This window comes from Fundulus heteroclitus, unplaced genomic scaffold, assembly GCF_011125445.2.
Source record: "Fundulus heteroclitus isolate FHET01 unplaced genomic scaffold, MU-UCD_Fhet_4.1 scaffold_348, whole genome shotgun sequence".
NCBI classification, from domain to species: domain Eukaryota; kingdom Metazoa; phylum Chordata; class Actinopteri; order Cyprinodontiformes; family Fundulidae; genus Fundulus; species Fundulus heteroclitus.
In genome coordinates, this window is record NW_023396758.1 from 16,034 (window position 1) to 42,785 (window position 26,752).

The 26,752-nt window shown below is 41.4% G+C and overlaps 1 protein-coding gene across 1 annotated transcript in view; it reads left to right on the forward strand.

Moving 5' to 3' along the window:
• The first annotated feature begins 5,246 nt into the window (after positions 1-5,246).
• Positions 5,247-26,752, forward strand: part of LOC105923241 — a 40,061-nt gene continuing 18,555 nt past the window's right edge. The window contains exons 1-8 of the mRNA XM_036130358.1: positions 5,247-5,552; positions 5,905-5,942; positions 7,422-7,707; positions 8,578-8,621; positions 13,137-13,428; positions 13,517-13,560; positions 13,789-14,071; positions 15,108-15,154. Coding sequence (XP_035986251.1) covers positions 5,255-5,552; positions 5,905-5,942; positions 7,422-7,707; positions 8,578-8,621; positions 13,137-13,428; positions 13,517-13,560; positions 13,789-14,071; positions 15,108-15,154 — 1,332 coding nt within the window. The 5' untranslated portion in view covers positions 5,247-5,254. The remainder of the gene's footprint in view (positions 5,553-5,904; positions 5,943-7,421; positions 7,708-8,577; positions 8,622-13,136; positions 13,429-13,516; positions 13,561-13,788; positions 14,072-15,107; positions 15,155-26,752) is intronic.

The window sequence follows — 26,752 nt, forward strand, 5'->3', positions numbered from 1 at the left end:
AGAAACCCGAAGCTCACAGCTGCAGTGAGGAAGAGGAAGAGCCCGAGGAGTCGCTCTGCAGGGAGGCGGGACTGATAGATAAAAGGCCTGCTTTTACCTAACGTTACCTAAACATCTGCTGCAGATGTTGGGGAGCTATGAAACCATTTGACAAGAAGACATAAAAACATACCAAATATAACTAAAAAGCATCACAGGGTTGTCAAACTTCATTTAGGCTCAGGAAATAAATTTCCTTATGGAGGAAAAATTACCACGACTAAAATAAAAACTAATAAATTTTCATAAAGCAACGGAACATTTTGTTAAGTGATTTTTGATAAATTATACACTTTAGGAGACATTAAAAAATAGTATTGTAAATCAAAACTAATAGTAAGTTGCTAATTCTTATGGCAACTTATTATGGCATATACCCTCCAGATGGGTCAATCCCAGCATGCACAGCTCCCAAAGTGGAAAAATGTCAGTAATTAGGAGGAGTATTAGCGAACCTCAGAGCGTCTACAGCCATATACATTATATACGTACATATGTCTACGGCCGGAAGATGAACAGACACAACTGATTGGTTGATCCCCCACCTGGACAGAGCAGGAAATGAGCACAGAAAGTTGTATAACCATCTGGGCCCGTATTCACAAAGACCCGCAGAGTCTCTCAGAGTTCCTATCTTAACCTAAACATTCCTGCCAAGGAGCTTCAGAGTGAATCAGATGCTGCTGAGAGCGACTCTGAGGAATGAAATGACATAAAGTTTTATGTTAGTGAGCAGGTGCGGTTGGCCCTTTGCTAGGTGTGAGGCTTTCTTTCAAGAGCTGTGATTGGTTGATAGTACAAGACGAAATAAAAGCACGAATGCGCTCCTAATCAAAGGAGTGAAATGATTAGACTGGATTAAGAAATGTGTCATGATGATGAAACTTAAAGCAAAATTAAATAATTGTCACCTCGCATCAAAATGTTTGAACGCACCTTATTTACATCCTCGTAATTTTGATTTATCTATTTTTACACGCCAGTCGTTTCGCTACTTTATGTGATATTAATGCGCACTCACCTGTCAGCATTTTACTGGGATGAGATCACCCGCGGCTGGATTTGGCAAAACGACCAAAATGAAATGGGGAAAAGTTGGAAAACCCCGAACTGGACAGCGCTGCCCAGCTCACAGCTCTGAGAGGAGAAAGGATTGTAGAAGGGAAATTGGTCCCTGGATCACGGCGACAATTATACGAACTTGAAGCGTGTTGCCGCAGATGAATGCGTCTTTTTCTCTGCGCGTCTTGGTGCTTTTATGCACCAGCCAAAAGAGAAGCATCAAAAGCGAAGAGATGGCATCACACAAGCGAACTTCTAGACGACCATTTAAGCTACTGACATTATCATGAAAAACAGAAAATACTTTCTCTCCTTTTTTATATAAAGTCTTTATGAATTTCTCCACTTTTATTCATGCTCATTCAATATTTCTCCTATTATTTGTTTATCCTCAATAAAATAACGTTACTAGAGCCGCATTTAACCCGTCTGGCCGCTGAAACTAATTAATTTCCCTCAATGGGGATGGTGAAGTTTATCTTATCTACATGCTAATAATTGAATTGTTCTTAAAGAGGTTTATGCTCGTTTCCTCCACTGTTTTATGATGAAGTGGAGCTCGAATGTCTGTGTTGCAATACTTGCAACGTGTTTTGACTCATCCTCTGGGAGCAGGCCTATCCACTTTTTTAGCATTCTGAATAGTTTCTGTATTTCCTCCTTCCGCATGATGCTGCCTCTCCACATCAAGTCAGAGCTTAACAAAATAAAGGCTGGGTTGTCTGTCTGTTTATTTTTAAGACTAGGCTTAAAACTTTCCTGTTTGACAATACAGTTCATATTACATTACATTTACAACTCGTGTTGGTAGGCTGCTGATAACTTTTATTTTTGCTATGATGACATGATTGGGAAAGGAATCTTTGGAGGTTATTTGGTTGCCTGATTGCACTTTTTGTGGGGAGACTGAATGAGCAATGCTTTAGTGCAGCTGTGTGCTAATGATGTTCTTTATTATGTGCAATAGTTCTACATTTTTAATACAACTTCAAGGCAGGTTGAGATTTTTTTTTTTTTTTTGGTGGGCGGGTTTTACGTTGTGTTTGGGCTGGAAACTGTCAGATCTGGCAACCCTGCATGCACAGCATACATGATCATTTCCTGGTTCTTTGACAAACAGCGACTTCCTTTGCTTCTCCGTAACAGTTTCGTAAAACGTTTTAGTCTCAGTAGAGGTGAACTTGTAACACTTGAAGATGGATTCTCCTGAAACATCTGGAGGAGTTCAAGGCAGTAATGTTGGAGAATCCTCGGTGAAAACCAGCGAATCGAAGGTAAAACGTCGCCTTAAACTCTGAGAGTTTCCCTTCATCTGTTTCTAGTTATTTGCGCTTAAATATTTTATACTAACATTTAGAACCTGTAAGGGTTTCAGTCCGTGGACGTGCTGGTCATTCTATTTTGGTGTTGATCCCAACAGGATGTTTGGATCATTCCTCCAGAACCTTTTAGAAATGTTCAGTAAGTTTAAGATCTGACTGAGGGACCTTTTATAAATACTCAAATGTTCCCTATTTTGTTTGCTGGAATAAAGCTAAGAGCTTTTAGCTGAATGATTTGGGTCATTATCCTGCTGGAGAACCCATACCTGGTCAATGAGGCTGAGCTTTCTGCAACCAGCCAGCATGTTTCAGGACATGATGCCTTGGTGTTCTCTACCAACCCATTAAAAATTCCATGTTTCCTCTGATGGAGCAAAGAAGTCCCTGAACAAAAGTTGCTCCAGATTCAACAGTTGGTACAAAGTTCTTTTCTGTGAATAAATGGCCCATAAAGCTCCAGTTTTGTGTCAGTCCAAGGAATGTTCTGCCAGAATCTCTGGAGCTTTTAGGTTTTTTCAGTCAGTCTTTTCTACTTAGTGAAGCCCTTCTAGATCTTTTCCCATGAGACCATCAGGTCCATGTCCTGGGAGACTGTCTATAATGAACCCTATATTTTTAATCATGTTTCCAGCTGTGGTCACTGGAACATGGACACTTTAACTGTAACACAGATAATCTTCTTTCTGAGCTCCATATGTTCATGTTCAGAGTGGAGCACAGAGACAGCAAAATCCATCTTTAGAGCAGAAAGTAAGTGATGCTAATTAAGCCAACAATGACACATTTGAGCTGTAAAAGAAGGATAAAAAATAGTCCCCCCCAAAAATATGGAATACAAACTATAAGATAAACATGTTTACCTCTCAGTCTGTTGCTGCTACCAGCGTGTTTCACTGTGGGATGTTTTTCATGGAGTGATGTGTTGGGTTTGGGCCAGACAGAAATTTCCTTTTGAAAAACTTAAAGTGTGTCTTCTTCTTTTTAACACTCAATAATCACTTTATCTGGCCTCGCCTCCATGAAGCTCAGCTCTGTGGAGCGTACGGCTTATTGTGGATCACCAGGCATTACACAGAGCAAAATCCTTCACACACAGCTTTAGTTTATTAACTGACTGCAGTGCCGACGATCTGCTCAGCCCCTTTTTTCTGCTGCACAGACCTGCATAAGAGTAGCAGAATTTATTGACATCAATTTTGTTAGATTTAAAGAAGGTATGGGGGCCAACTTCACTCACCTGGTTGATCCTCCCATGTTGTCTTTGGGAGACGTGTCACTGTTAGACTGAAATAATTTCTACTCCACACGTCCATTCTTTCCTAATATAACTGTCCATTTGTTTAAGTGTGCCACATGTGACGTCTTCAGCGTTATCTGTTGTTTCCCAGTAACTGCTTTCTGCAGCTCCAGCATCTGTAATCTCATAATCTTTAAAACCGGTCTGGAAACAAAAATGTGTTGAAGGATGGAGGGACACTTTAGGAAAGGAAAACTCAAAGAGACTAGGTTTTTTGTGTAAATAAAAATGTATCAGTAATCATAAATCCAGGGTTAGAGAGAAATATAAGCAGATACAAAAGTCAGAAGCTTATAAGGATTGACAAAGTTTGAAAATGTGACAAAACTCGAACTTCAAAAAGCACCTCTAAAAACTGGCTAAAGTAAGGCTCTAAGCATATTTATATTTAGATCAAAGTTAAAAACCTGTTTAGAGTTGCTTTTAAATGTTAATATTTTAGTTTGTAGTCCAGCTTGTCTTTTGTCTTGACCTGCTGCTACTATTCCACTGCTATGTGCTTTCCTCTGTAACGTTTTCTTTTCTAATATTCTGTTCATGTTCAGCACTTTGAATCTTCTTATTATTGAAAAGTGCTACAAATAAACTTGCCTTGATTTCTATCAGAGTAAATAACTAAGATTAACATATGAGGAGGGAACTAATACATGTAATAATGTTCAGAGAAAAAGAGAGCTCGGTTCAGACATGCACGGGTGGACCAAAAGACAGGAAGTAAAAGTAAAAGCAGGTCAACACTTTCTCTTTTCAAAATAAATGTTTTCAAAATGAAATACATGCATTAATCAAAATTAATATGGGCAGAACAATTTTTTTCACTTGTTTGTTAGTATTAAGATTTCAAGTATAAAAGCCCACAGCAGTGGCTTCTGTTAAATTTGCACACTAGTGATTACGACAGGACACCATTCTATGAAGCTCTCTGCAGAAAGGTGGTGACCTCTGTGCACCACACGCCTCAGCATCCACTGCCCCTCTCCTTCAGTTTAAATGGTCTACCGCTTCATAGCTGCGTTGCTGTCATTGCCAATAGCTCCACTTCATTCTAAAACCACTGACCACTGACTGGAGAATATTTAGGAGCGAGGACATTTCCTGACTGGACTTGTTTGCTCTGGTTTCATCTTCTCACAGAACCAGGCAGGAGTTCTCTGAGCTCCTGAGAGCGACTCGCTCTTTCACAGATATCTGTAGAAAGTCTGCAGGCCTAGCAGCTTAATTATAGTCACCTAGACCCATGGAAGTGATGGAACACCTGATTTCCATGATTTGGATGAGGGAGTGAATACTTTTAGCTATATAGTGTATTATAACACTGGAAGATGTAAAAACAAAAGTACTTCTGTTCAGAAAACTAAAATAGACGTTTTGTTAAATACACAAATTCACACATGCACAGATATTTAAGGTTGACTCATTTGATATGTTAAACAGTATTTATGTTCTGCAGTTGATAGTTTGATGCGTGATTTATATTTCTAAAAGATTTGCTTCTGTTTAATTAACTCTTCTGTGAATTGACCAGGTGGGAGAGATGGAGTCTGTGTTGGAGCTGCTGCTGGAGACGCTGTCCGCTCTGAGCGACGACAGTTTAAGTCAATTCTGGAAGTGGTACCTGGACCGAGAACATCACTTTAGTCGTGCTGATATCACAGATGTGAAAGGAGAATCTTTGCCACTGTCTGCTGTGAAGACTGAGCTGGAGATCTTAGCAGTCTCATTGTTGCAGCGTGAGGGAAAACTGGCTGTGGACGTTACTGAAAGGATTTTAACAGACATTAACGAAACACATCTGGTCCAAAGGCTTTGGGATCACAGGTCAAGAAACAAAAGTAAGAGAATATGAAACCTATGCATCATGAAGTCTTTTACTGGGTGTCTTTCTTTTTTCGAAATTTCACCTTTTTTATTCAGGTAAATGTCATTGAGACAAGGTCAAATTTTTAACAACGTCTTGATTAAAAGAAAGATACTGAACTTAAACATGTTAAAACAGATTCTAGCCTTTTTTAGATGAAATAATCAATCTGAGTCTAAACCAATTAATTAAATTAATCAACTGGAAATAAAATAAGCAATTAAAGGTCTCACAGGTTCTGTTTGCTAGCTCAGGTTGATGCATATTTTAATGTGGATCTCTTTATATTGTGGGTCTTAAAGCTGCTTTAATTTTCTTCCACTCAGAAAACCCTGATGATCATCTGCCAGCGCTGCTCCACAAAGTGAGTAAAGTCTCTGAGCCTCCTTGACCTCAGAATGCTGCTTGTTTCTATTCTACGTTTCATGGGTCAGACGTAGGACTGTGAAACATCTGAGTAAAACTTAACATGATCTGGACTCACTTTGTTGAGTTATGGAAATGTAAGCACCCCCCCCCCCCCCCCCCCCCATGTTCCAGCCATTTGTAGAACCCTGTAGCTGCATTAACTCTTTGCGGGGATCAGTCTCTGACATCACTGGAGGAGGACCCCCGTTTCTTTCCAGCGTTGCTTCAGGTCATTTAGGTTTGAAGAAATTAGTCCCTCCACAGCTCAGCTGACACTGCAGGGTGACCATGTCATAAAAACAAGCCAGGATCATCACCCACCCAACCACCACCATGCTTGACAGGATCAGGATTTCTGCTTTCTGTGTTTTCTTTCAACATGGTGCTGATGAGCATTTTAGACAAACATCTCCAGAACTCTGGTCTCCTCCGTTGTCCCAGAAGTCTGGTCCTTCCTCCAGGTGCAGCTCTGCTGACCTCAGTCCTGCTGCCATCTTGGTTCTGGAGAGAAGAGGCTTTCTCCTTCAAGCCTTCCAAGCAGCCAGACTGGTTCAGGGTCATGACCTTTAACCTGCTACCTGAGGACTGTAGAGTCTGAGGTGGAGCTCCTGACTAATAATCATTTCTCTGAGCTTCCCACTCTGATCTTGGGCTGAACCTGCTGGACGTCCATCCTGGAAGCTGTTGAGATGTTCTCATCCTGGGAATAATGTTTCTCTCTGCAGGATGAAGGCCTAAAATGGTTTGTAGATGACCTTTGAACCCTCCCCAGGTTGATAGGCAGCAAGCAGCGCCTACTTTGAGGTGATTGTACCTCTGTATGGGAGAGGGACTGGTTGGTGGCTGTGGTTCCAACAGAGTCACTCACAGGAAGGCAATAAAGGAACGCTGGAAGGTCCTCTCACACTGGAGGAGTCAGGAATATATAGAGCAGCCAACAGGTGCAGCAGCACCACTAGTTAGAGGAGTCACAGGTGCATGAAGTCAGGGAGTGATTGCCAGAGCAGCACAGGGAGCAGAGAGTGACGTCAGCAGCAGAAACACACGTTACACCCTGGATGCTTCAGAGCAGCAAACTGAGAAAACTCCTGCTTTAGTGAAACAGGACGGTGGACTTTACATTATCCTATGATAGTAAATAATTCAGAACTTTAAAGTTATCATAGGGTTTCCATAAATTAGTGCTGAACAATTAATATAATTAAAATTAACAGATTGTAAATATGTAGATACATTACTGAGCTGCTGGTGGATTTTTAGGTAATATGAGCTAAAAATGTCATTAAAGTTATTATCATCAAACGATTCCAGTCTCAAATGAGAACCCCCCCCCCCCACACACACACACACACATTTTTAAAGGTCCTCATAACAATTACATGTTAAACTGTAATTCTGGATGAATTCTCCTTAAACAGGCGTCTTATTATTTCAGGCAGCAACGATGGCAGCTGTGAAGGAGCTGCTTTTGGAAACACTGACTAATTTGAATCCTGTAGTCCTTGAAAAGTTCAAGATCTTCTTAAAGTTCACATCCTTCCAGAAGAAATTACCAGAGATCCCATGGAGTGATCTGCAAGAGGCCGACTGTAGATCAACAATGAATCTGATGTTGGCCACATACGGTCAGCGGTGTTTGGAGGTGACCAGTCAGGTTCTAACAGACATGAATCAGACCGATCTGTTGCAGTATCTGCCAGAGAAGAGCGATGGAGCTGAAGGTAAGCTGAACTACGCTCCTCAGTAATTCAGAGCACTGATTTCCAACGTATCATCCATGCCAGCGTGGGCTTAAACCTGCAGGAATATTGTGTTCTGGGTGAAGCAGGAGCTCCTGTTCTCCACTAACTGGGTTGATGAAGTGCTGCAGACCTTCTGGTGGTTCCTTCTTCATTTTACTTCCTTAAAAAGACACAGGAGGGAAATAGTCAGAAGCAATCTGCTTTGTTTTCCGTCATATTCGCCTCTTTTTCTCTTCCACAGTATTCATATCCAGCCTTTTTTCCTTCATGTTTACTGGAAACACTGATTACAACAAACCTAGATGAGATTTATGAATAAAATTCATTATTGCCAAAAATGGACCAAATCAGATGTTTTCCAGTCTGGACAACACAGAACCAACTGACTAAAATCAGTCGGTGTTTAAGGTCTGCTGACATGCAGTCATAGAAAAAGAGAAGCACACAGCAATTAGTTCATTTCAAAAGCTCACAAAGCTTTACTAGCAGAACTAGATCAGTGGGATCTGAGAACAGATTCATTTCTATCAGAGTGGGATTAGCACACATATGTGAACATCAGGGTTTCTGACTAAATGGGCTCCAAGCATCACCTCAACTTTACATTTAAAAGAAAACAGGGCCCTTAAAAAGTAAAAACAGCAGCTTATTGGTTATTTAACATTCAGTTGACACGCCTTCTCACCAACTGGCCTCAATGATCCAAGAGGAGCAGCTTCAACCTCCAATGCTGCTTCCTTTGTTTTAGCTGGAAGCTTTAGTGTCCCTGTGGTTAGTCTTCTGTAGAAACTATATTGTTCAGACATTCATATTGACATTTAAGTTATCATCAAATCTTTTTCCCCTCAGAAAAACTTTCTGAGGAAGAACTTTGGCCTGGACTGATCGACAAAGTGAGTAATCTGTGACATCAAACACAGCAACTTTCATCAAATGCTTAAAGGTCTAAAATGTGCTCAGCATGAAAATTATGCTACATTATACATTGTGTTCATTTTACTTCATGATTACAAAATAAAGCTGCATTCATTAAGCTGGCAAAAAGATCATATAAGCAGTTTAAAGCCTCAGGGAGTAAGTTTTACACTCTTTAAAGTAGTGGTGAGCTAAATGAATTACAAACTCTCTCGTTGTTAACAGCATAATAACCAGTGTTGTATAGTAATGAAGTAAAAATACTTCACTACTGTACTTAAGTATATTTTGGAGTACTTTATACTTTTCTCGAGTATAACATTTTTTGATAACTTTTACTTTTACTTCACTATATTTCTGAACTTAATTGCATACTTTTACTCCAGTACATTTTCAATGTTTGGTTTAGTTACTTGTTACAAAAAGAGAGAGAGAGAGACATACGCATGCAAGTGTTTTGACTCCACCTACTGATTGACTGCGACAAAGTCGGGACTTGCCTGGGCTTGTTCATCACCACCAATGGGATAAGAAGCTGGTTCAGTGGTAAAGCAGGTTAAATTAACCTTGTGGTATAGGTACAGCATCTAATAGCAGAGAGTCCTAATTTTCTTAACTAAATGATATCTGCAACCGCAGGTGTATGTTTTAGCAAGTTTACCCCTTCCTGTAGGTTAACTATCACTTTATCACTTAACCATGTTCTTAGTATACACCCCCTTTTTCTACACTTGGTTGTGTACAATTTTAAAGTGCATTGCACTGACCTTACTTGAAGAAGGAAAACTGAAAGCTTACAAAAATGTTGTATTTTCTGTCTAAACTTGGTCTAAATTTCTCCTGCACTTGGCTGTTTATATTATTTTAAGTGAATTTGACTTTCAAAGTTTACCAAAATCTAAAAAATGTCATTTAAACTGCATTTGCTATATTTTACTTTTTACTTATACTTTTTATTACATTACTTGAGTACATCTCTTTTTACAGTAATTTTCATACTTAAGTACAAGACATTTCAGATACTTTAAGACTTTAACTCAAGTAACATTTCAGTCAGTGACTTGGACTTTTACCAAAGTCATATTTTGGAGAGGTACTTATACTTTTACTTGACTCCGAGATTTCAGTACTTTATACAACACTGATAATAACTACTACAGAATCACAAATGTGAAAATGTAAACATGTCCTCCATGTATTAGCTAATGCTAATAGCTCATAGCTACAGTCTTAGTGCGAAATTCTCTTTAGCACAGTTATTAAATTCGTTATTACTAACTTTGGCCTTGTTTTTTTTCTAAAGTCAGTTGTAAATTTGTTCAGTTACATTTATTTTGGTCCCGTTTCTCAACAAGAAGCCACTTATTTGCAATCTAAAATTAGCACTAGTGTTAAGGGTTGGTTATTGAGCCTGAATTCAGCAACACACAGAGTTTCACCTTTAACAGTTTTATTGAAGATTGTGTAGTACAGCTGAGGAGAACCAGAGTTCTGTACCAGACTGAAGGAGGTGGAGATGACAGCTGGAGAAGGCAGACGTGAGGGAACACAGGCAGGTAGGCGAGAGGCGAGGGCAGGCAGACACAGGTGAAGCTGGAGGACTGCTAGCAGACATGAGGAAGGGAAGAGCAGCTGGCTTGAGGCGGAGGAAGGCGGTGAGGAAGACGACGAGGGACGAAGGGCGCTGTGAGATGAAAGGCGTGAGCAGACGTGGGAAGGATGGTGACGAACCAGCAGGGAAGGGCAGACTGAGGAGTCGTTAGGTAGGTTGACTGACAGGTGAATTGAGTCCAGGTTAATTGGTGACGGCAGGTGGAGAAGATCTACGGTGAGTGGAATCGGGGCTGTATGGGAGATGGAAAGTGCTAGAACTGTTCAATATAGAAGACAGATAGGGAAAACTCATAGGCTAACAGGTTTATCCCCATTGGCTACTGTAATTAAAAATGGCGACACTACAGACCATACAGACCAGGATAGGAGACCCAAACCCTTGAGATAAGGGATCTTAGAGCATGCTGAAGTTATCAAGAGATCTAAGTTGTCAGCCACATTGGCAGAATTCTGTCTAAATGAGGCTTCAACCATTAAATTATTAGTCCTGGAGGAGCAGTGTGGCTTTGGTTCAGGTTGTGGACCAGATATTTTCTTTTACAGAATAGATGAGGACTTCAAGAGAGTTTAGTTGATAAGACCTGTGTCAAGGTTTTAATTTGGGGTGTTGCAGATGAAAAGGTTAGCTCTCGTACTTTTAAAAGTTATGCGGTCCTTGTAAACCCAAACAAGTTCCTGTTGGACTATAGCAGGACAGCTCATCACACATTATATTTAGGGTGCTTGGGAACAGGATCTTAAGACCTGAACATGGAGAAGAGGTTTTATGGTGAGGAAACCTTGGGATCATGTGGTTCTGAAGTCATGACCACTGGAACGGTCCACAGCTGGGATGAGAATCAGACTCTAATGCGATGGTTCTCAACTGGAAAAAGGAGGATTCGTCCCTCTGAGGGATGGGTGAGAAGGAGCAGGAGATGGTAAAATGGATTGGAGCCTTGTCTTCTCTGATTCTCTAGAGTCAAAGGTGAAGTCATCTGTCCAACAGCTGAATCTCCGTCCAATTTAGTTCATCACCAGAACAATTATTCTAAACAGAGCAACAGATCTACAGAAGAATATCTGAAAAGTACCAGAATCAAATGTTGCAGTGGCCCAGTCAAAGTCCAGACCTCAGCCTGACTGAACGCTGTTTAAAGTGAGAAGCTGATGAATTTGGCTCCAGCCACCCTATTGAGGAAGGTTCTTAAATCTGGATCTCATTCATTCGGTTCTCCTGACCAAAACCTTGGAACGTAGACAGACGTGAATCAACTGCTTCACCGTTTGGACCAGCTGTTTTATTCAGATAACAAATACCTTTATTGTCCCACAATGGGGAAATTCAGGCAAGATATCCAGAGGATTTCTTTGTCAACTCAATCCCTGCTAGGTGCTTATTGCTGTGAACAACAACCTCACATCATCATTCCTCCACTATCCTGCTTGACAGTCGGTATAAGCTGATGTTGCTGTTTCCAGAGAAGATTTCCAGCAGTTTGATAAGATTTCTGCTGGTGAATAATCCACCTGTCTTTAGAATAATTAGCTTTATTTAATAGTTTAGAAAGTACGCTGTAACCCTTCCCAATAAAAGCAACAACTGGCTCTCTCACCTGACTGATAAAAGTAGAAACTGTATTCTGTATTTTACTCAGAGCTTTATGTTTGTTTAATTATGATGAATAGCTGTACACTTTTAAATATATACTTATTTTATTCCTCTGGTCCCTAAACAAAAAAGGATATCTTCACCAGACAGAACATTTTATAGATAATTATATAAATTGTGATGGTGCAGTTTTAGCCTGCCTGTCTCCCCATGAACTTACCAGCTCTTTCCACCTCTCAAGCAGCTCAGCTCTCACTCCACCTCCTCATTAGTTCCACCTGCCGTTCCTAATTATCCCAGACTCAGTACACCTGCCAACACCTCTACGTAAACCTCCCTCAGTCTGCTCTTCCCCGCCGGATTGTCTTCATCCAAACCTCGTCCTGCCTTGTGCTTCTCACGTCTGCCTGCCAGAGTTTCCTACATCTGCCTGCCAGAGTTCCCCTCGTCGACGCCCGCCTGCATGTTCTCTCTCTGCTGTGCTGCTGGTTCTGCTGCTACTCCAGCGCTCCAACAACTCTCTGTGCTGTCGGCTAACCTCATACCCCGGCGTTCTAAGAACCCGCTCTGCTGCTGAGCTTCCGGCTCCTGCTGGACCTCAGCTCTCTCACGCCTGCCCTGTATGCTCCTTGGCTCTCAGCGTCTCCCTGGGTCTACATCACCCGCAGTCCTTCAGCTCCCGCCATCTACATCCTTCTGCCCCAGCTCAGTTAAGACTCTGGTTCTCATCCTCCACAATCCATCAACCTTCAATAAACTCTTTAAAACGAAACTCTGTGTGCGGCTCAATTCGGGTTGAAACTCCACAAACCCTGACATAAATATTATTGGCATTTTATTGATTTTTCATCTTTTACTAATCATTACTGTCACACTGGGAGAGGAAACAGCTTTTTCTTTCAGCTCTTTTTTAATTCAGATTTTTCTCATTTTATCTCTTTTGTTTGATAGATTCATGAATCTGACATTTCTAAGGTTTTGATTCTGTTAAAAAGTCCACCTTAGGGTTAAAAGACAATGGAGTAGCTTCTTGTTAGATTAGGATCTAGATCTCTTCCTTCTGGTTGTATCCTAAGATCCCAGAGCGGAGAGGAACCAGGTGTTGGGTCTTTGTAGCCGGCTTGATGTTCTCAGCGACCCGAGAAGGACGTTCTACGATTCAGGGTCAAGGTTCAGGGCAGACTTATCTGAGATCAGCATAAAAATGAATCAAGAGCAAATGTGAAAACCTGCAACTTAATGAGCAAAACAACGTGAAGGTGATTAAATATTTCCTTTTTATTACCAGGTAGAAGCCATGGAGTCTGTTTTAGAGCTGCTGTTGGAAACCCTCGGTGCTCTAAATGAAGGAGAGCAGCGTTCATTCATCGATTGGGTTTTTAAGAAAACTTTGTCCTTTGAGGATTGTTTTCAGTATCAACTTCCTATTAAAAGAAGATTGTCAGACCTGCAGGTTGTTGTGTTTGAAATGGTGCAGCAGACCGACCTGGAACCTGTGGAGACAACCAAGAAATTTTTAATGGAGATAAAAAGGTCAGATCTGCTTCAGAGGATTGAAACGTGCAGCAAAAGGCAGGAAAGTAAGAGGATAAAGATTAAACATGTTAATATTTTATTTAACCTTCTCCTTTTGATTTTAATTACTAATATCTTTGTTGTTTCCCTCAGAGAAACTCTCAGTGGACGAGCGACGCTCTGCTGTCGTGCACAAAGTGAGGGTTCTCTTTTCACTCCGATTAGGTTGATGTCTTTAGCAATAATGAGATGCTGAAGCTTAAAAAGGGACTAAAGTTTTATAATTTGCCAAATAAAGAAAAAATACAACTGAAATAAAATAAATAATTTCGAACATCTGCTGAATATTGTGGCAGAATGATAACATTTTAAGAATCTGTATAAAAACCATCAGAACGTTTCTGAATGATATGTTGATGTTTCAGGTGGCTCTGATGGCAGCTTTCAAACAGCTCCTCACAGACGTCCTGAGTGATTTGAAACAACGGGAGTTTGAGGACTTCAAGAAGTTTCTGAACTCAATCCTATCGCCCTCTGACTATGACCCGTACCGTTCTCCTTTGAGTTTGAAACCTGTCCCAGCTACAGTCAATAGGATGGTGGAGACGTTTGGTCTGCGGTCTCTGGATGTTTCCATGGAGATTTTAAGGGACATTAACAGGAGCGATCTGGTACAGAGGCTCCTGGAGAACAGCTCAGGACTCAAAGGTAATTAAAACAAATCTAAATCTATATTCTGTCTTCACCAACGAGCCCTCCACAGAGTTGTTCTTGTAGCTTGTTGCAAAAGGACCTCAGCCTTCCTTATGATGGGAGAACATCTTATCCTGAAGGTCCTGAGTTATTATCCACCTTCATCAGATGTTCCTAGTTCACCTTCACTACTCGTCTGAGTTTATCTGGTCGGGTCAAACACCAGTTTCCCATTTCTCCTGGGCCTCTGTGTTTCTGTTTGCCGTTTCCTTGACCAGCCATTCATTTCCCAGATGTTATCTCTGTATCCTGTTCTGTCACACCTGAACTGCTGTTTGATGCATCACCATCTCCAGGCCCCTGCTCTCCCTCACCACACGGCTCATAAGGCACCCAGCCTGCTCATTAATCCCTGTGGGTCTACATTGTGTCGCTCCCTGTTGCTCCTTTGGGGTGAGCCTATTTAGGCAACAGAAACAGGGCTGGACCACCAGGTCCAGGCTGAAAGCTCTCCCCCAGGACCAGCTGGTCCTCAGGCTTCTCTGCTCTGAGGGAATTGTCTTATTTTGTGTGATTTTGCAACATAAAGGGAATAATGAATAACTCAGAGCTCTTTGCCACATAATGGAGGCAATTCTGTAAAACTGAGATCCAGCTTTCAACAGACTCTCAGCTTCCAGGTAGAGGCTGTTCCTCCATCTGGTGGTCCTGCTGTGTTCCACAGCCTGCTGTGAGAGGGAAGGAGGACTAACGGTGTGTAGGGGGGGGGGGGGGGTCCTTCAGGATGCTGGAGAACTGTTTCCTGCATCTGGAGGTCTACATGTCCATGGTGGAGGATACGCTCCTTCCCACAGTCCTCTGTGGTTCTCCTGGTGTTCCACCTCCTGCCTGTAGTCGGACTCGTTGTTTCAGATCAGCTGAATCAAATACTACTCCATTACTCTGTCGTTTGAATAATTCTAACTCATGTTTCATGTTTTTCTTCTGTTATTCTGTAATGAAAATTAATTTAAAATCCTACAGAAGACAATGTTTTTGTTTTCTTTGTCAGGAAAAGCGTCCGTTGATGAATATCTGAGAGCAGATGTGTTAAACAGAGTAAGTGGGACTTTCTACTACCTGCTTTATTTCTTCTTAGAGAAATTCAGTCAAATTCAAAAAAAAAAAAACATGCAAACAGAAAGTTATCTTATCACTCCTGAGAAAAAAATTATTTGCTCAACAAGTTTTTTAAATGTTTCAGGTGCCAGCAAAGGTGGCTCTAAAACGTACTCTCCGGAAGATGATGAGGGACCTGGACCCCTGGGATGTCAGGAAATTTAAATGGTTGCTGCAGTTCACATGTTTCCAGAAAGGCCTCCCAGACATCCTAAACAGCAGGCGGAGGTCCAGGTCCTGGTTCAGAAGAAGTTTGGTGGATCGGGGAGAAGGAGGACTGGATCCACCAGACTTGGTGGATCAGATGGTACAGAGGCTTGGCCAAGAGTCTGTGGACGTAGCCAGGGAGGTTCTGACGGACATGAAGAGGACAGATGTGGTACAGAAGCTGACAGGAAGCAGCTTAGGATCAAAAGGTTGGACTGTTGTTGGTGCTATGAAGAATTAAGATTATGTTTTAAAAGTTAACAACTTTAAAAAAATGTCTCTCTTTTCTTCAGAGGAGCTACAATCTCTGTTGCTCCAGACAGTAAGTATGATCACATCAACACATCTTTATTTTCTCAGATTTTCAGCTGTATAATCTACATAACGGCCAAATACATTCAGAGATCACACTGATGCATTTTGGGAAAAACAGCCAAAAAATGACAGCGGGCAGGAAGGCAACGTGAGGAAGAGTAGAAAACTTTAACCAAATAAAACAGGATTCCCAGGATTTTCTCCTAAACTTTACCAGAGCAGTAAATAACCTCAGAAATAAACCATCTTCAGGATCAAAATACAAGATGGCGCTGACCAATGAAAGTCTCCCCAGGTTAATACTAGAAATTAAAAATCTATTTGTCTTATGGATAAACTTTACATACACAAGCACACTCTGACAATCACACAGGTGCTTGAATCCAGGTGCTTAAGGATTCACTTCTATACAGATAAACCCTTTAATTAGCTTTGGCTGTAACTTTATATCGTCCGTCCGTCTTCATCCGCTTATCCGGGGTCGGGTGGCGGGGGTAGCAGCTTCAGTAGGGAGGCCCAGACGTCCCTCTCTCCAGCCACTTGGGCCAGCTCCTCAGGAGGAATCCCAAGGCGTTCCCAGCAGAGAGACATAGTCCCTCCAGCGTGTCCTGGGTCTTCCCCTGGGCCTCCTCCCGGTGGGACGTGCCCGGAACACCTCACCAGGGAGGCGTCCAGGAGGCATCCTGACCAGATGCCCGAGCCACCTGTAACTTTATACATCTTATAATAAAAAAAATACTTCATCAGTGATGTATCAACGCACTGGTTGTTTGTACCTGTAATACTTTATAGGTTGGTTGTTCCATTCTTTTTAAATATCTCTCTACAGGTGTAGAAGCAGACTCAGTGGATGTTATATTGTTCTCCTTTTTTCCTCTATTCTATTTTTGTCACATTTTTCTCTTTTAATGTTTTGTCTCATCTCTTTGTCTTCCTTCCTCTCCATTTTACCTTTCAGTTTTTTGCCCATTGATCTTGAAATAGTCCCAGTAATATTAAAATAAAATAATGTTTATTTGCATATAAATCAAGCGGAGCACTATGGCAAAAGCAGTAATGCTCCACTTGTGAAAGTAAATCTGTTGGGCTCTCTTTGGCATAAGTCAGCAATTGTTAATGCAACAATTCCAGATGTAGCAGAAAAACATAAAGTTTAAAATGAAATAACAAATAATGCAAATTGGAGAGCAGTAGGAGAACTCAGCAGAGTGAGAGAAATAGACCCTGATGTCCTCCAGCAGCCTAAGCCTATAGCAGCATAACTATAGAGATAGCTCAGGGTAACATGAGCCACTCTGACTAGAAGCTTTGTCACAAAGGAAAGTTATTCATATGGAGGTAGCAGGACTTAACTTAGTTTTTCACACATTTTCCTTTTTGATTTTACCTTTTAATGGAGAACAATAGTGTGAAATCTGCTTTGTTTAAAACTAAATGACCAGAAAATATGAAATGACCAAAACGTGTTAGAGCAGGTTGTTTTATATGGCCTTAAACTTGAACACATACAGGAACACATGTTCCTAAACTAATAACAGAAGCTAATATTATCAAATATATTTCTTTCCTGTTAACATAATCCCTTGACATTATAACTAAATATACACCTCAAGGAGTTTGAATATTGTGCAAAAGTTTAATATTTAGTGTCCCTTATTTCAGAAAATAACTCACCTATTATATATAATATATAAATTCATCACACATAGACCGAAACATTTTAAGGCTTTATTTCTTGTAATTCTGATAATTCTGGCTACAGAGACTGAAAACCCAAAATCAGTGTCTCAGATTATTAGAGTATTGTGAGGGTTAGGTCTCTCAGTCGGGCTCAATAGGGCGACACCTTCATGGAGAAGACAGCTGACTGTACAGAGGTCCAGAAGACAGGCACTGATCTCCTCCACAAGGGGAAGCCACAGAAGGTTGTTGCTAAAAAAACGGGTGCTCACAGGGTGCTGGATCCAAGCATATTCATAGAAAATTGAGTGGAAGGAAAAAGTGTTATAGGAAAAAGTGCTCCAGCAACCGAGAAAACAGCAGCCTGGAGAGGATTGTCTAGCAAAGTTCAGTCAGGAATTTGAAAGAGTTTTGCAAAGAATAGACTGAGACTGGATCAGTACACCAAGAACCACAATCCGCAGATAGATCCTTTAAGTATCTTAGCTGGTCTAAGGAGAAATAGAACTGTTGCAAATGAAAGTAAAGTTTTAATCACCCCTACCCTTCTCCTTCTGGAACTTTCTAATTACGTCACTTCTGACCCCTGCATATTTACAGAAGTATAATTCATGACCTACATTCCCACACCACCTCCTGAATAATTAAAAAAATTCTTTCTTTCTGTCTTTCTTTCTTTCTTTCTTTCTTTCTTTCTTTCTTTCTTTCTTTCTCTGCTGCACAAATGTAGCAGAATTGATTGACACCAATTTTTTTTTAGATTGGAAAAAGTTATGGGGGCCAACTTCACTCATGTTTCTTTGGGAGACGTGTCACTGTTAGACTGTGAAATAACTTCTACTCCACTTTATCCACGTGTCCATTCTTCCCCGAGATACCCGTCCATTTGTTTAACTGTGCTACATGTGACGTCTTCTTTTTTCTTTTTTTTCCCCAAAAAAAACATGTGACGTCTTCAGCATTATCTGTTGTTTCCCAGTAACTGCTTTCTGCAGCTCCAGCATCTGTAATCTCATAATCTTTAAAACCGGTCTGGAAACAAAAATGTGTTAAAGGATGGAGGGACACTTACCAAAAGGCAAACTCCAAGAGACGAGGTTTTTGTGTAAATAAAAATGTATCAGTAATCATAGATTTAGGATTAAAGAGAAATATAAGCAGATACAAAAGTCAGAAGCTTATAAGGATTGACAAAGTTTGAAAACGTGACAAAACTCTAAGGCTCTAAGCATATTTATATTTAGATCAAAGTTAAAAACCTGTTTTGAGTTGCCTTTAAATGTTAATATTTTAGTTTGTAGTCCAGCTTGTCTTTTGTCTTGACCCACTGCTACTATTCCACTGATATGTGCTGTCCTCTGTAAGGTTTTCTTTCATGTTCTGTTCAGCACTTTAAATCGTTTTGTTACTGAAATGTGCTACAAATAAACTTGCCTTATATCAGCGTAAATAACCATGATTAACATGTGAAAAGGGAACTAATACATGCAATAATGTTTAGAGAAAAGGAGAGCAACATCTTTAATATTGTAGTGATTTCTTAACAAAACAATAACAAACCTAAGCCACCGTGAGCCTCTTGCATCCAATGAATTAACTTCAGGTATGACTGAAGAGCTCTTATTGATCCAACGCTCTCACAAAAATGCAAATTGTAATTGCCCACTGGCTTACAACCAAAAGATGATATAATTGCCGCAACGCAGTGATCGATAACAGAACAACAAATACTATCACCACTGGTCAAAAACTGTTTGTTTCCGCCGCAATCAGCACACCTGCCATGCGACTACCTGTGACTCCATTTAAAACAGATGAAGCCACCCACTGTCCGTTTTAGGTATTACAACAAAGTAAAATAAACACTAAACTCCAAAATATGGCTCTAATAAATATGACGAGGGCAGTTGCTGGTGTCGTTACTCTGGAGGCCATAAGTGGATTTCTCTTCTGTTTCTCTTGGCATTTACTTCCATGGCCTTCATGGAGGCCCCTGCGTTCCCAGCATGCTCCTCTCCTCCCCGCTTGGATGATCTCTGGTACCTGCAGGTTTACTCTCCCTTGTCTCTCAGCTTGTTAGGATGGACTGAGGCCAGCCTATCACATGTGATGGGGAACCTCTCCACCCTTTGCATGCGTGAATGCTGCTGATCTCTGGCCCCGACCTTCCTTTCTACAACTTTTTCTCTTAAAAGCTGGTGAGACCCTTTACAGAAGACTAGAGGCCTTAGGTGGGAACGCTGTGGACCAGTGTCTAGGTTTGAAGGCAGGTATTGCAGGCAACAGTGTGTGGTGTTAGGAAATTGCTGGAGACAAGGGATGAGCTAAAACTATATTATTATTATTTGGAAACAAGATAACCCAAATAGAAGCTTACAACTTAACAAGCCAGCAGCCCTATGTTTTACATTTAGTGCAATACCCCATTTCCTTTAGTGTAGTCTGTGTTCAGTAGTTAGTAGTCTTAGTCAATTCTTTTGGTCAGTTAGTGTTTCAATTCTTGTGGTAGTTGGCCGATTACCATATTGTGAGTTGGACAATGTCGAATGAATGCTGTCCTTCAATCAACGTTCTCGGCTCAGGCTCACCATCTCCTTCAGGAAAGAGTTCTTCAGTCTGTTTGGAAGGTTTCCTGAACCAGCAAACACAACCTAGTCAAGATGCTGCTCAAGCTTAGCACAGTAGACAATCATCACACCACTTCTCTGCTCCGTTTTCTGATTGAGAAAATAATTAGTCATCTAGCCCACTAATGTTTTATTACACATTAGCTTTTGGTATCACCAAACTCACCAGTGTAGCATTTTTTCCTTGCAACACCTCCTCTGCTCCAAGCTGTGATCAGAAAGAATTCTAAGCTACAGAGAGCTCGGTGCAGACATGCACGGGTGATCCAAAAGACGGGAAGTAAAAGTAAAAGCAGGTCAACGTTTTATCTATTCAAAATAAATGTTTTTCAAAATGAAATACATGCATTAATCAAAATGAATATAAACATAAATTGAACTGTTTTGTTTTCACCGGGTTTACACTGTTTTTAGCATCAAGATTTCAAGTATAAAAGCCCACAGCAGTGGCTTCTGTTAAATTTGCACACTAGTGATTACGACAGGACACCATTCTATGAAGCTCTCTGCAGAAAGGTGGTGACCTCTGTGCACCATACGCCTCAGCATCCACTGCCCCTCTCCTTCAGTTTAAATGGTCTACTGCTTCATAGCTGCGTTGCTGTCATTGCCAATAGCTCCACTTCATTCTAAAACCACTGACCACTGACTGAAGAATATTTAGGAGCGAGGACATTTCCTGACTGGACTTCCTTGTTTAGGTTTCATCTTCTCACAGAACCAGGCTGGAGTTCTCTGAGCTCCTGAGAGCGACTCGCTCTTTCACAGATGTCTGTAGAAACAGTCTGTAGGCCTAGCAGCTTAATTATAGTCACCTAGACCCATGGAAGTGATGGAACACCTGATTTCCATGATTTGGATGAGGGAGTGAATACTTTTAGCTATATAGTGTATTATAACACTGGAAGATGTAAAAACAAAAATACTTCTGTTCAGAAAACTAAAATAGACGTTTTGTTAAATACACAAATTCACACATGCACAGATATTTAAGGTTGACTCATTTGATATGTTAAACAGTATTTATGTTCTGCAGTTGAGAGTTTGATGGCTGATTTATATTTCTAAAAGATTTGCTTCTGTTTAATTAACTCTTCTGTGAATTGACCAGGTGGGAGAGATGGAGTCTGTGTTGGAGCTGCTGCTGGAGACGCTGTCCGCTCTGAGCGAAGACAGTTTAAGTCAATTCTGGAAGTGGTACCTGGACCGAGAACGTTTCTTAAGTTCTGCCGGTATCACAGCTCTGAAAGGAGAACCCTTCCCACAGTCTGCTGTGAAGACTGAGCTGGAGATCTTAGCAGTCTCATTGTTGCAGCGTGAGGGAAAACTGGCTGTGGACGTTACTGAAAGGATTTTAACAGACATTAATGAAACACATCTGGTCCAAAGGCTTTGGGATCACAGGTCAAGAAGCAAAAGTAAGAGAATAAGAACAAAGCCTATACATCATGAAATCTCCTTTTAGTGGGTTAATTTTTTTTCACCCAAATTTCACCTTATTTATTTATTTATTCATTTATTCATTCATTCAGGTAAATGTCATTGAGACAAGGTCAGATATTTAAGAATGCCCTGATCTAAAGAAAGATACAGAACTACAACATGTTAAAACAGATTCTAGCCTTTTTAGATGAAATAATCAATCTGGATCAAAACCAATTAATTAAATAAATCAACTGGAAATAAAATAAGACAGTAGCAATTAAAGGTCTCACAGGTTCTGTTTGCTAGCTCAGGTTGATGCATATTTTAATGTGGATCTCTTTATATTGTGGGTCTTAAAGCTGCTTTAATTTTCTTCCACTCAGAAAACCCTGATGATCATCTGCCAGCGCTGCTCCACAAAGTGAGTAAAGTCTCTGAGTCCCCTTGACTTCAGAACGCTGCTTGTTTCTATTCTCCATTTCATGGGTCAGACGTAGGACTGTGAAACATCTGAGTAAAACTTAACATGATCTGGACTCACTTTGTTGAGTTATGGAAATGTAAGCACACCCCCCCCCCCATGTTCCAGCCATTTGTAGAACTCTGTAGCAGCATTAACTCTTTGCGGGGATCAGTCTCTGACATCACTGGAGGAGGACCCACGTTTCTTTCCAGCGTTGCTTCAGGTCATTTAGGTTTGCAGAAATTAGTCCCTTCACAGCTCAGCTGACACTGCAGGGTGACCATGTCAGAAAAACAAACCAGGATCATCACCACCCAACCACCACCATGCTTGACAGTATGAGGATTTCTGCTGATATTCTCTGTTTGGTTTTCTTTCAACATGGTGCTGATGAGCATTTTAGACAAACATCTCCAGAACTCTGGTCTCCTCTGTTGTCCCAGAAGTCTGGTCCTTCCTCCAGGTGCAGCTCTGCTGACCTCAGTCCTGCTGCCATCTTGGTTCTGGAGAGAAGAGGCTTTCTCCTTCAAGCCTTCCAAGCAGCCAGACTGGTTCAGGGTCATGACCTTTAACCTGCTACCTGAGGACTGTAGAGTCTGAGGTGGAGCTCCTGACTAATAATCATTTCTCTGAGCTTCCCACTCTGATCTTGGGCTGAACCTGCTGGACGTCCATCCTGGAAGCTGTTGAGATGTTCTCATCCTGGGAATAATGTTTCTCTCTGCAGGATGAAGGCCTAAAATGGTTTGTAGATGACCTTTGAACCCTCCCCAGGTTGATAGGCAGCAAGCAGCGCCTACTTTGAGGTGATTGTACCCCTGTAAGGGAGAGGGACTGGTTGGTGGCTGTGGTTCCAACAGAGTCACTCACAGGAAGGCAATAAAGGAACGCTGGAAGGTCCTCTCACACTGGAGGAGTCAGGAATATATAGAGCAGCCAACAGGTGCAGCAGCACCACTAGTTAGAGGAGTCACAGGTGCATGAAGTCAGGGAGTGATTGCCAGAGCAGCACAGGGAGCAGAGAGTGACGTCAGCAGCAGAAACACATGTTACACCCTGGATGCTTCAGAGCAGCAAACTGAGAAAACTCCTGCTTTAGTGAAACAGGACGGTGGACTTTACATTATCCTATGATAGTAAATAATTCAGAACTTTAAAGTTATCATAGGGTTTCCATAGATTAGTGCTGAACAATTAATATAATTAAAATTAACAGATTGTAAATATCCGTCCGTCCGTCCATCCGTCTTCTCCCTCTTATCCGGGGTCGGGTCGTGGGGGTAGCAGCTTCAGTAGGGAGGCCCAGACGTCCCTCTCCCCAGCCACTTGGGCCAGCCCCTCAGGAGGAATCCCAAGGCGTTCCCAGCAGAGAGACATAGTCCCTCCAGCGTGTCCTGGGTCTTCCCCTGGGCCTCCTCCAGGTGGGACGTGCCCAAAACTTTTACAGATTGTAAATATGTAGATACATTACTGAGCTGCTGGTGGATTTTTAGGTAATATATGAGCTAAAAATTTCATTAAAGTTATTATCATCAAACGATTCCAGTCTCAAATGGGAACCCCCCCCCACACACACACACACACACACACACACACACACACACACACACACACACACATTTTTAAAGGTACTCATAACAATTACATGTTAAGCTGTAATTCTGGATGAATTCTCCTTAAACAGGCGTCTTATTATTTCAGGCAGCAACGATGGCAGCTGTGAAGGAGCTGCTTTTGGAAACACTGACTAATTTGAATCCTGTAGTCCTTGAAAAGTTCAAGATCTTCTTAAAGTTCACATCCTTCCAGAAGAAATTACCAGAGATCCCATGGAGCGATCTGCAATGGGCCGACTGTAGATCAACAATGAATCTGATGTTGGCCACATACGGTCAGCGGTGTTTGGAGGTGACCAGTCAGGTTCTAACAGACATGAATCAGACCGATCTGTTGCAGTATCTGCCAGAGAAGAGCGATGGAGCTGAAGGTAAGCTGAACTACGCTCCTCAGTAATTCAGAGCACTGATTTCCAACGTCTCGTCCACGCCAGCGTGGGCTTAAACCTGCAGGAATATTGTGTTCTGGGTGAAGCAGGAGCTCCTGTTCTCCACTAACTGGGTTGATAAAGTGCTGCAGACCTTCTGGTGGTTCCTTCTTTATTTTACTTCCTTAAAAAGACACAGGAGGGAAATAGTCAGAAGCAATCTGCTTTGTTTTCCATTATATTCGCCTCTTTTTCTCTTCCACAGTATTCATATCCAGCCTTTTTTCCTTCATGTTTACTGGAAACACTGATTACAACAAACCTAGATGAGATTTATGAATAAAATTCATTATGGCCAAAAATGGACCAAATCTGATGTTTTCCAGTCTGGACAACACAGAACCAACTAGCTAAAATCAGTCGATGTTTAAGGTTCGCTGACATGCAGTCCTAGAAAAAGAGAAGCACACAGCAATGAGTTCATTTCAAAAGCTCACAAAGCTTTACTAGCAGAAGTAGATCAGTGGGATCTGAGAACAGATTCATTTCTATCAGAGTGGGATTAGCACACATATGTGAACATCAGGGTTTCTGACTAAATGGGCTCCAAGCATCGCCTCAACTTTACATTTAAAAGAAAACAGGGCCCTTAAAAAGTAAAAACAGCAGCTTATTGGTTATTTAACATTCAGTTGACACGCCTTCTCAGCAACTGGCCTCAATGATCCAAGAGGAGCAGCTTCAACCTCCAATGCTGCTTCCTTTGTTTTAGCTGGAAGCTTTAGTGTCCCTGTGGTTAGTCTTCTGTAGAAACTATATTGTTCAGACATTCATATTGACATTCAAGTTATCATCAAATCTTTTTCCCCTCAGAGAAACTTTCTCTGGAAGAACTTTGGCTTGGACTGATCGACAAAGTGAGTAATCTGTGACATTAAACACAGCAACTTTCATCAAATGCTTAAAGGTCTAAAATGTGCTTAGCATGAAAATTATGCTACATTACACATTGTGTTCATTTTACTCCATTATTATAAAATAAAGCTGCATTCATTAAGCTGGCAAAAAAATCATATAAGCAGTTTAAAGCCCCAGGGAGTAAGTTTTACACTCTTTAAAGTAGTGGTGAGCTAAATGAATTACAAACTATCTTGTTGTTAACAGCGTAATAACTACTACAGAATCACAAATGTGACAATGTAAACATGTCCTCCATGTATTAGCTACTGCTAATAGCTCATAGCTACAGTCTTAGTGCGAAATTCTCTTTAGCACAGTTATTAAATTCGTTATTACTAACTTTGGCCTTGTTTTTTTCTCTAAAGTCAGTAGTAAATTCGTTGAGTTACGTTTATTTTGGTCCTGTTTTTCAACGAGAAGCCACTTATTTACAATCTAAAATTAACACTACAGTGTTAAGGGTTGGTTATTGAGTCCGAATTCAGCCACACACACAGAGTTTCACCTTTAACAGTTTTATTGAAGATTGTGGAGTACGGCTGAGGAGAACCAGAGTTCTGTACCAGACTGAAGGAGGTGGAGATGACAGCTGGAGAAGGCAGACGTGAGGGAACACCGGCAGGTAGGCGAGAGGCGAGGGCAGGCAGACACAGGTGAAGCTGGAGGACTGCTAGCAGACATGAGGAAGGGAAGAGCAGCTGGCTTGAGGCGGAGGAAGGCGGTGAGGAAGACGACGAGGGACGAAGGGCGCTGGGAGATGAAGGGCGTGATTAGATGTGGGAAGGATGGTGACGAACCAGCAGGGAAGGGCAGACTGAGGAGTCCTTAAGTAGGTTGACTGACAGGTGAATTGAGTCCAGGTTGATTGGTGACGGCAGGTGGAGAAGATCTACGGTGAGTGGAATCGGGGCTGTATGGGAGATGGAAAGTGCTAGAACTGTTCAATATAGAAGACAGATAGGGAAAACTCATAGGCTAACAGGTTTATCCCTATTGGCTATTGTTATTAAAAATGGCAACACTACAGACCATACAGACTGGGATAGGAGACCCAAACCCTTGAGATAAGGGATCTTAGAGCATGCTGAAGTTATCAAGAGATCTAAATTGTCAGCCACATTGGCAGAATTCTGTCTAAATGAGGCTTCAACCATTAAATTATTAGTCCTGGAGGAGCAGTGTGGCTTTGGTTCAGGTTGTGGACCAGATATTTTCTTTTACAGAATTGATGAGGACTTCAAGAGAGTTTAGTTGATAAGACCTGTGCCAAGGTTTTATTTTGGGTGTTGCAGATGAAAAGGTTAGCTCTCGTACTTTTAAAAGTTATGCTGTCCTCGTAAACCCAAAGCAAGTTCCTGTTGAAGTATAGCAGGACAGCTCATCACAGATTCTGTTTAGGGTGCTTGGGAACAGGATCTTAAGACCTGAACATGGAGAAGAGGTTTAATGGTGTGGAAACCTTGGGATCATGTGGTTCTGAAGTCATGACCACTGGAACGGTCCACTGCTGGGATGAGAATCAGACTCTAATACGATGGTTCTCAACTGGAAAAAGGAGGATTCGTCCCTCTGAGGGATGGGTGAGAAGGAGCAGGAGATGGTAAAACAGATTGGAGCCTTGTCTTCTCTGATTCTCTAGAGTCAAAGGTGAAGTCATCTGTCCAACAGCTGAATCTCCGTCCAATTTAGTTCATCACCAGAACAATTATTCTAAACAGAGCGACAGATCTACAGCAGAATATCTGAAAAGTACCAGAATCAAATGTTGCAGTGGCCCAGTCAAAGTCCAGACCTCAGCCTGATTGAACGCTGTTTAAAGTGAGAAGCTGATGAATTTGGCTCCAGCCACCCTATTGAGGAAGGTTCTTAAATCTGGA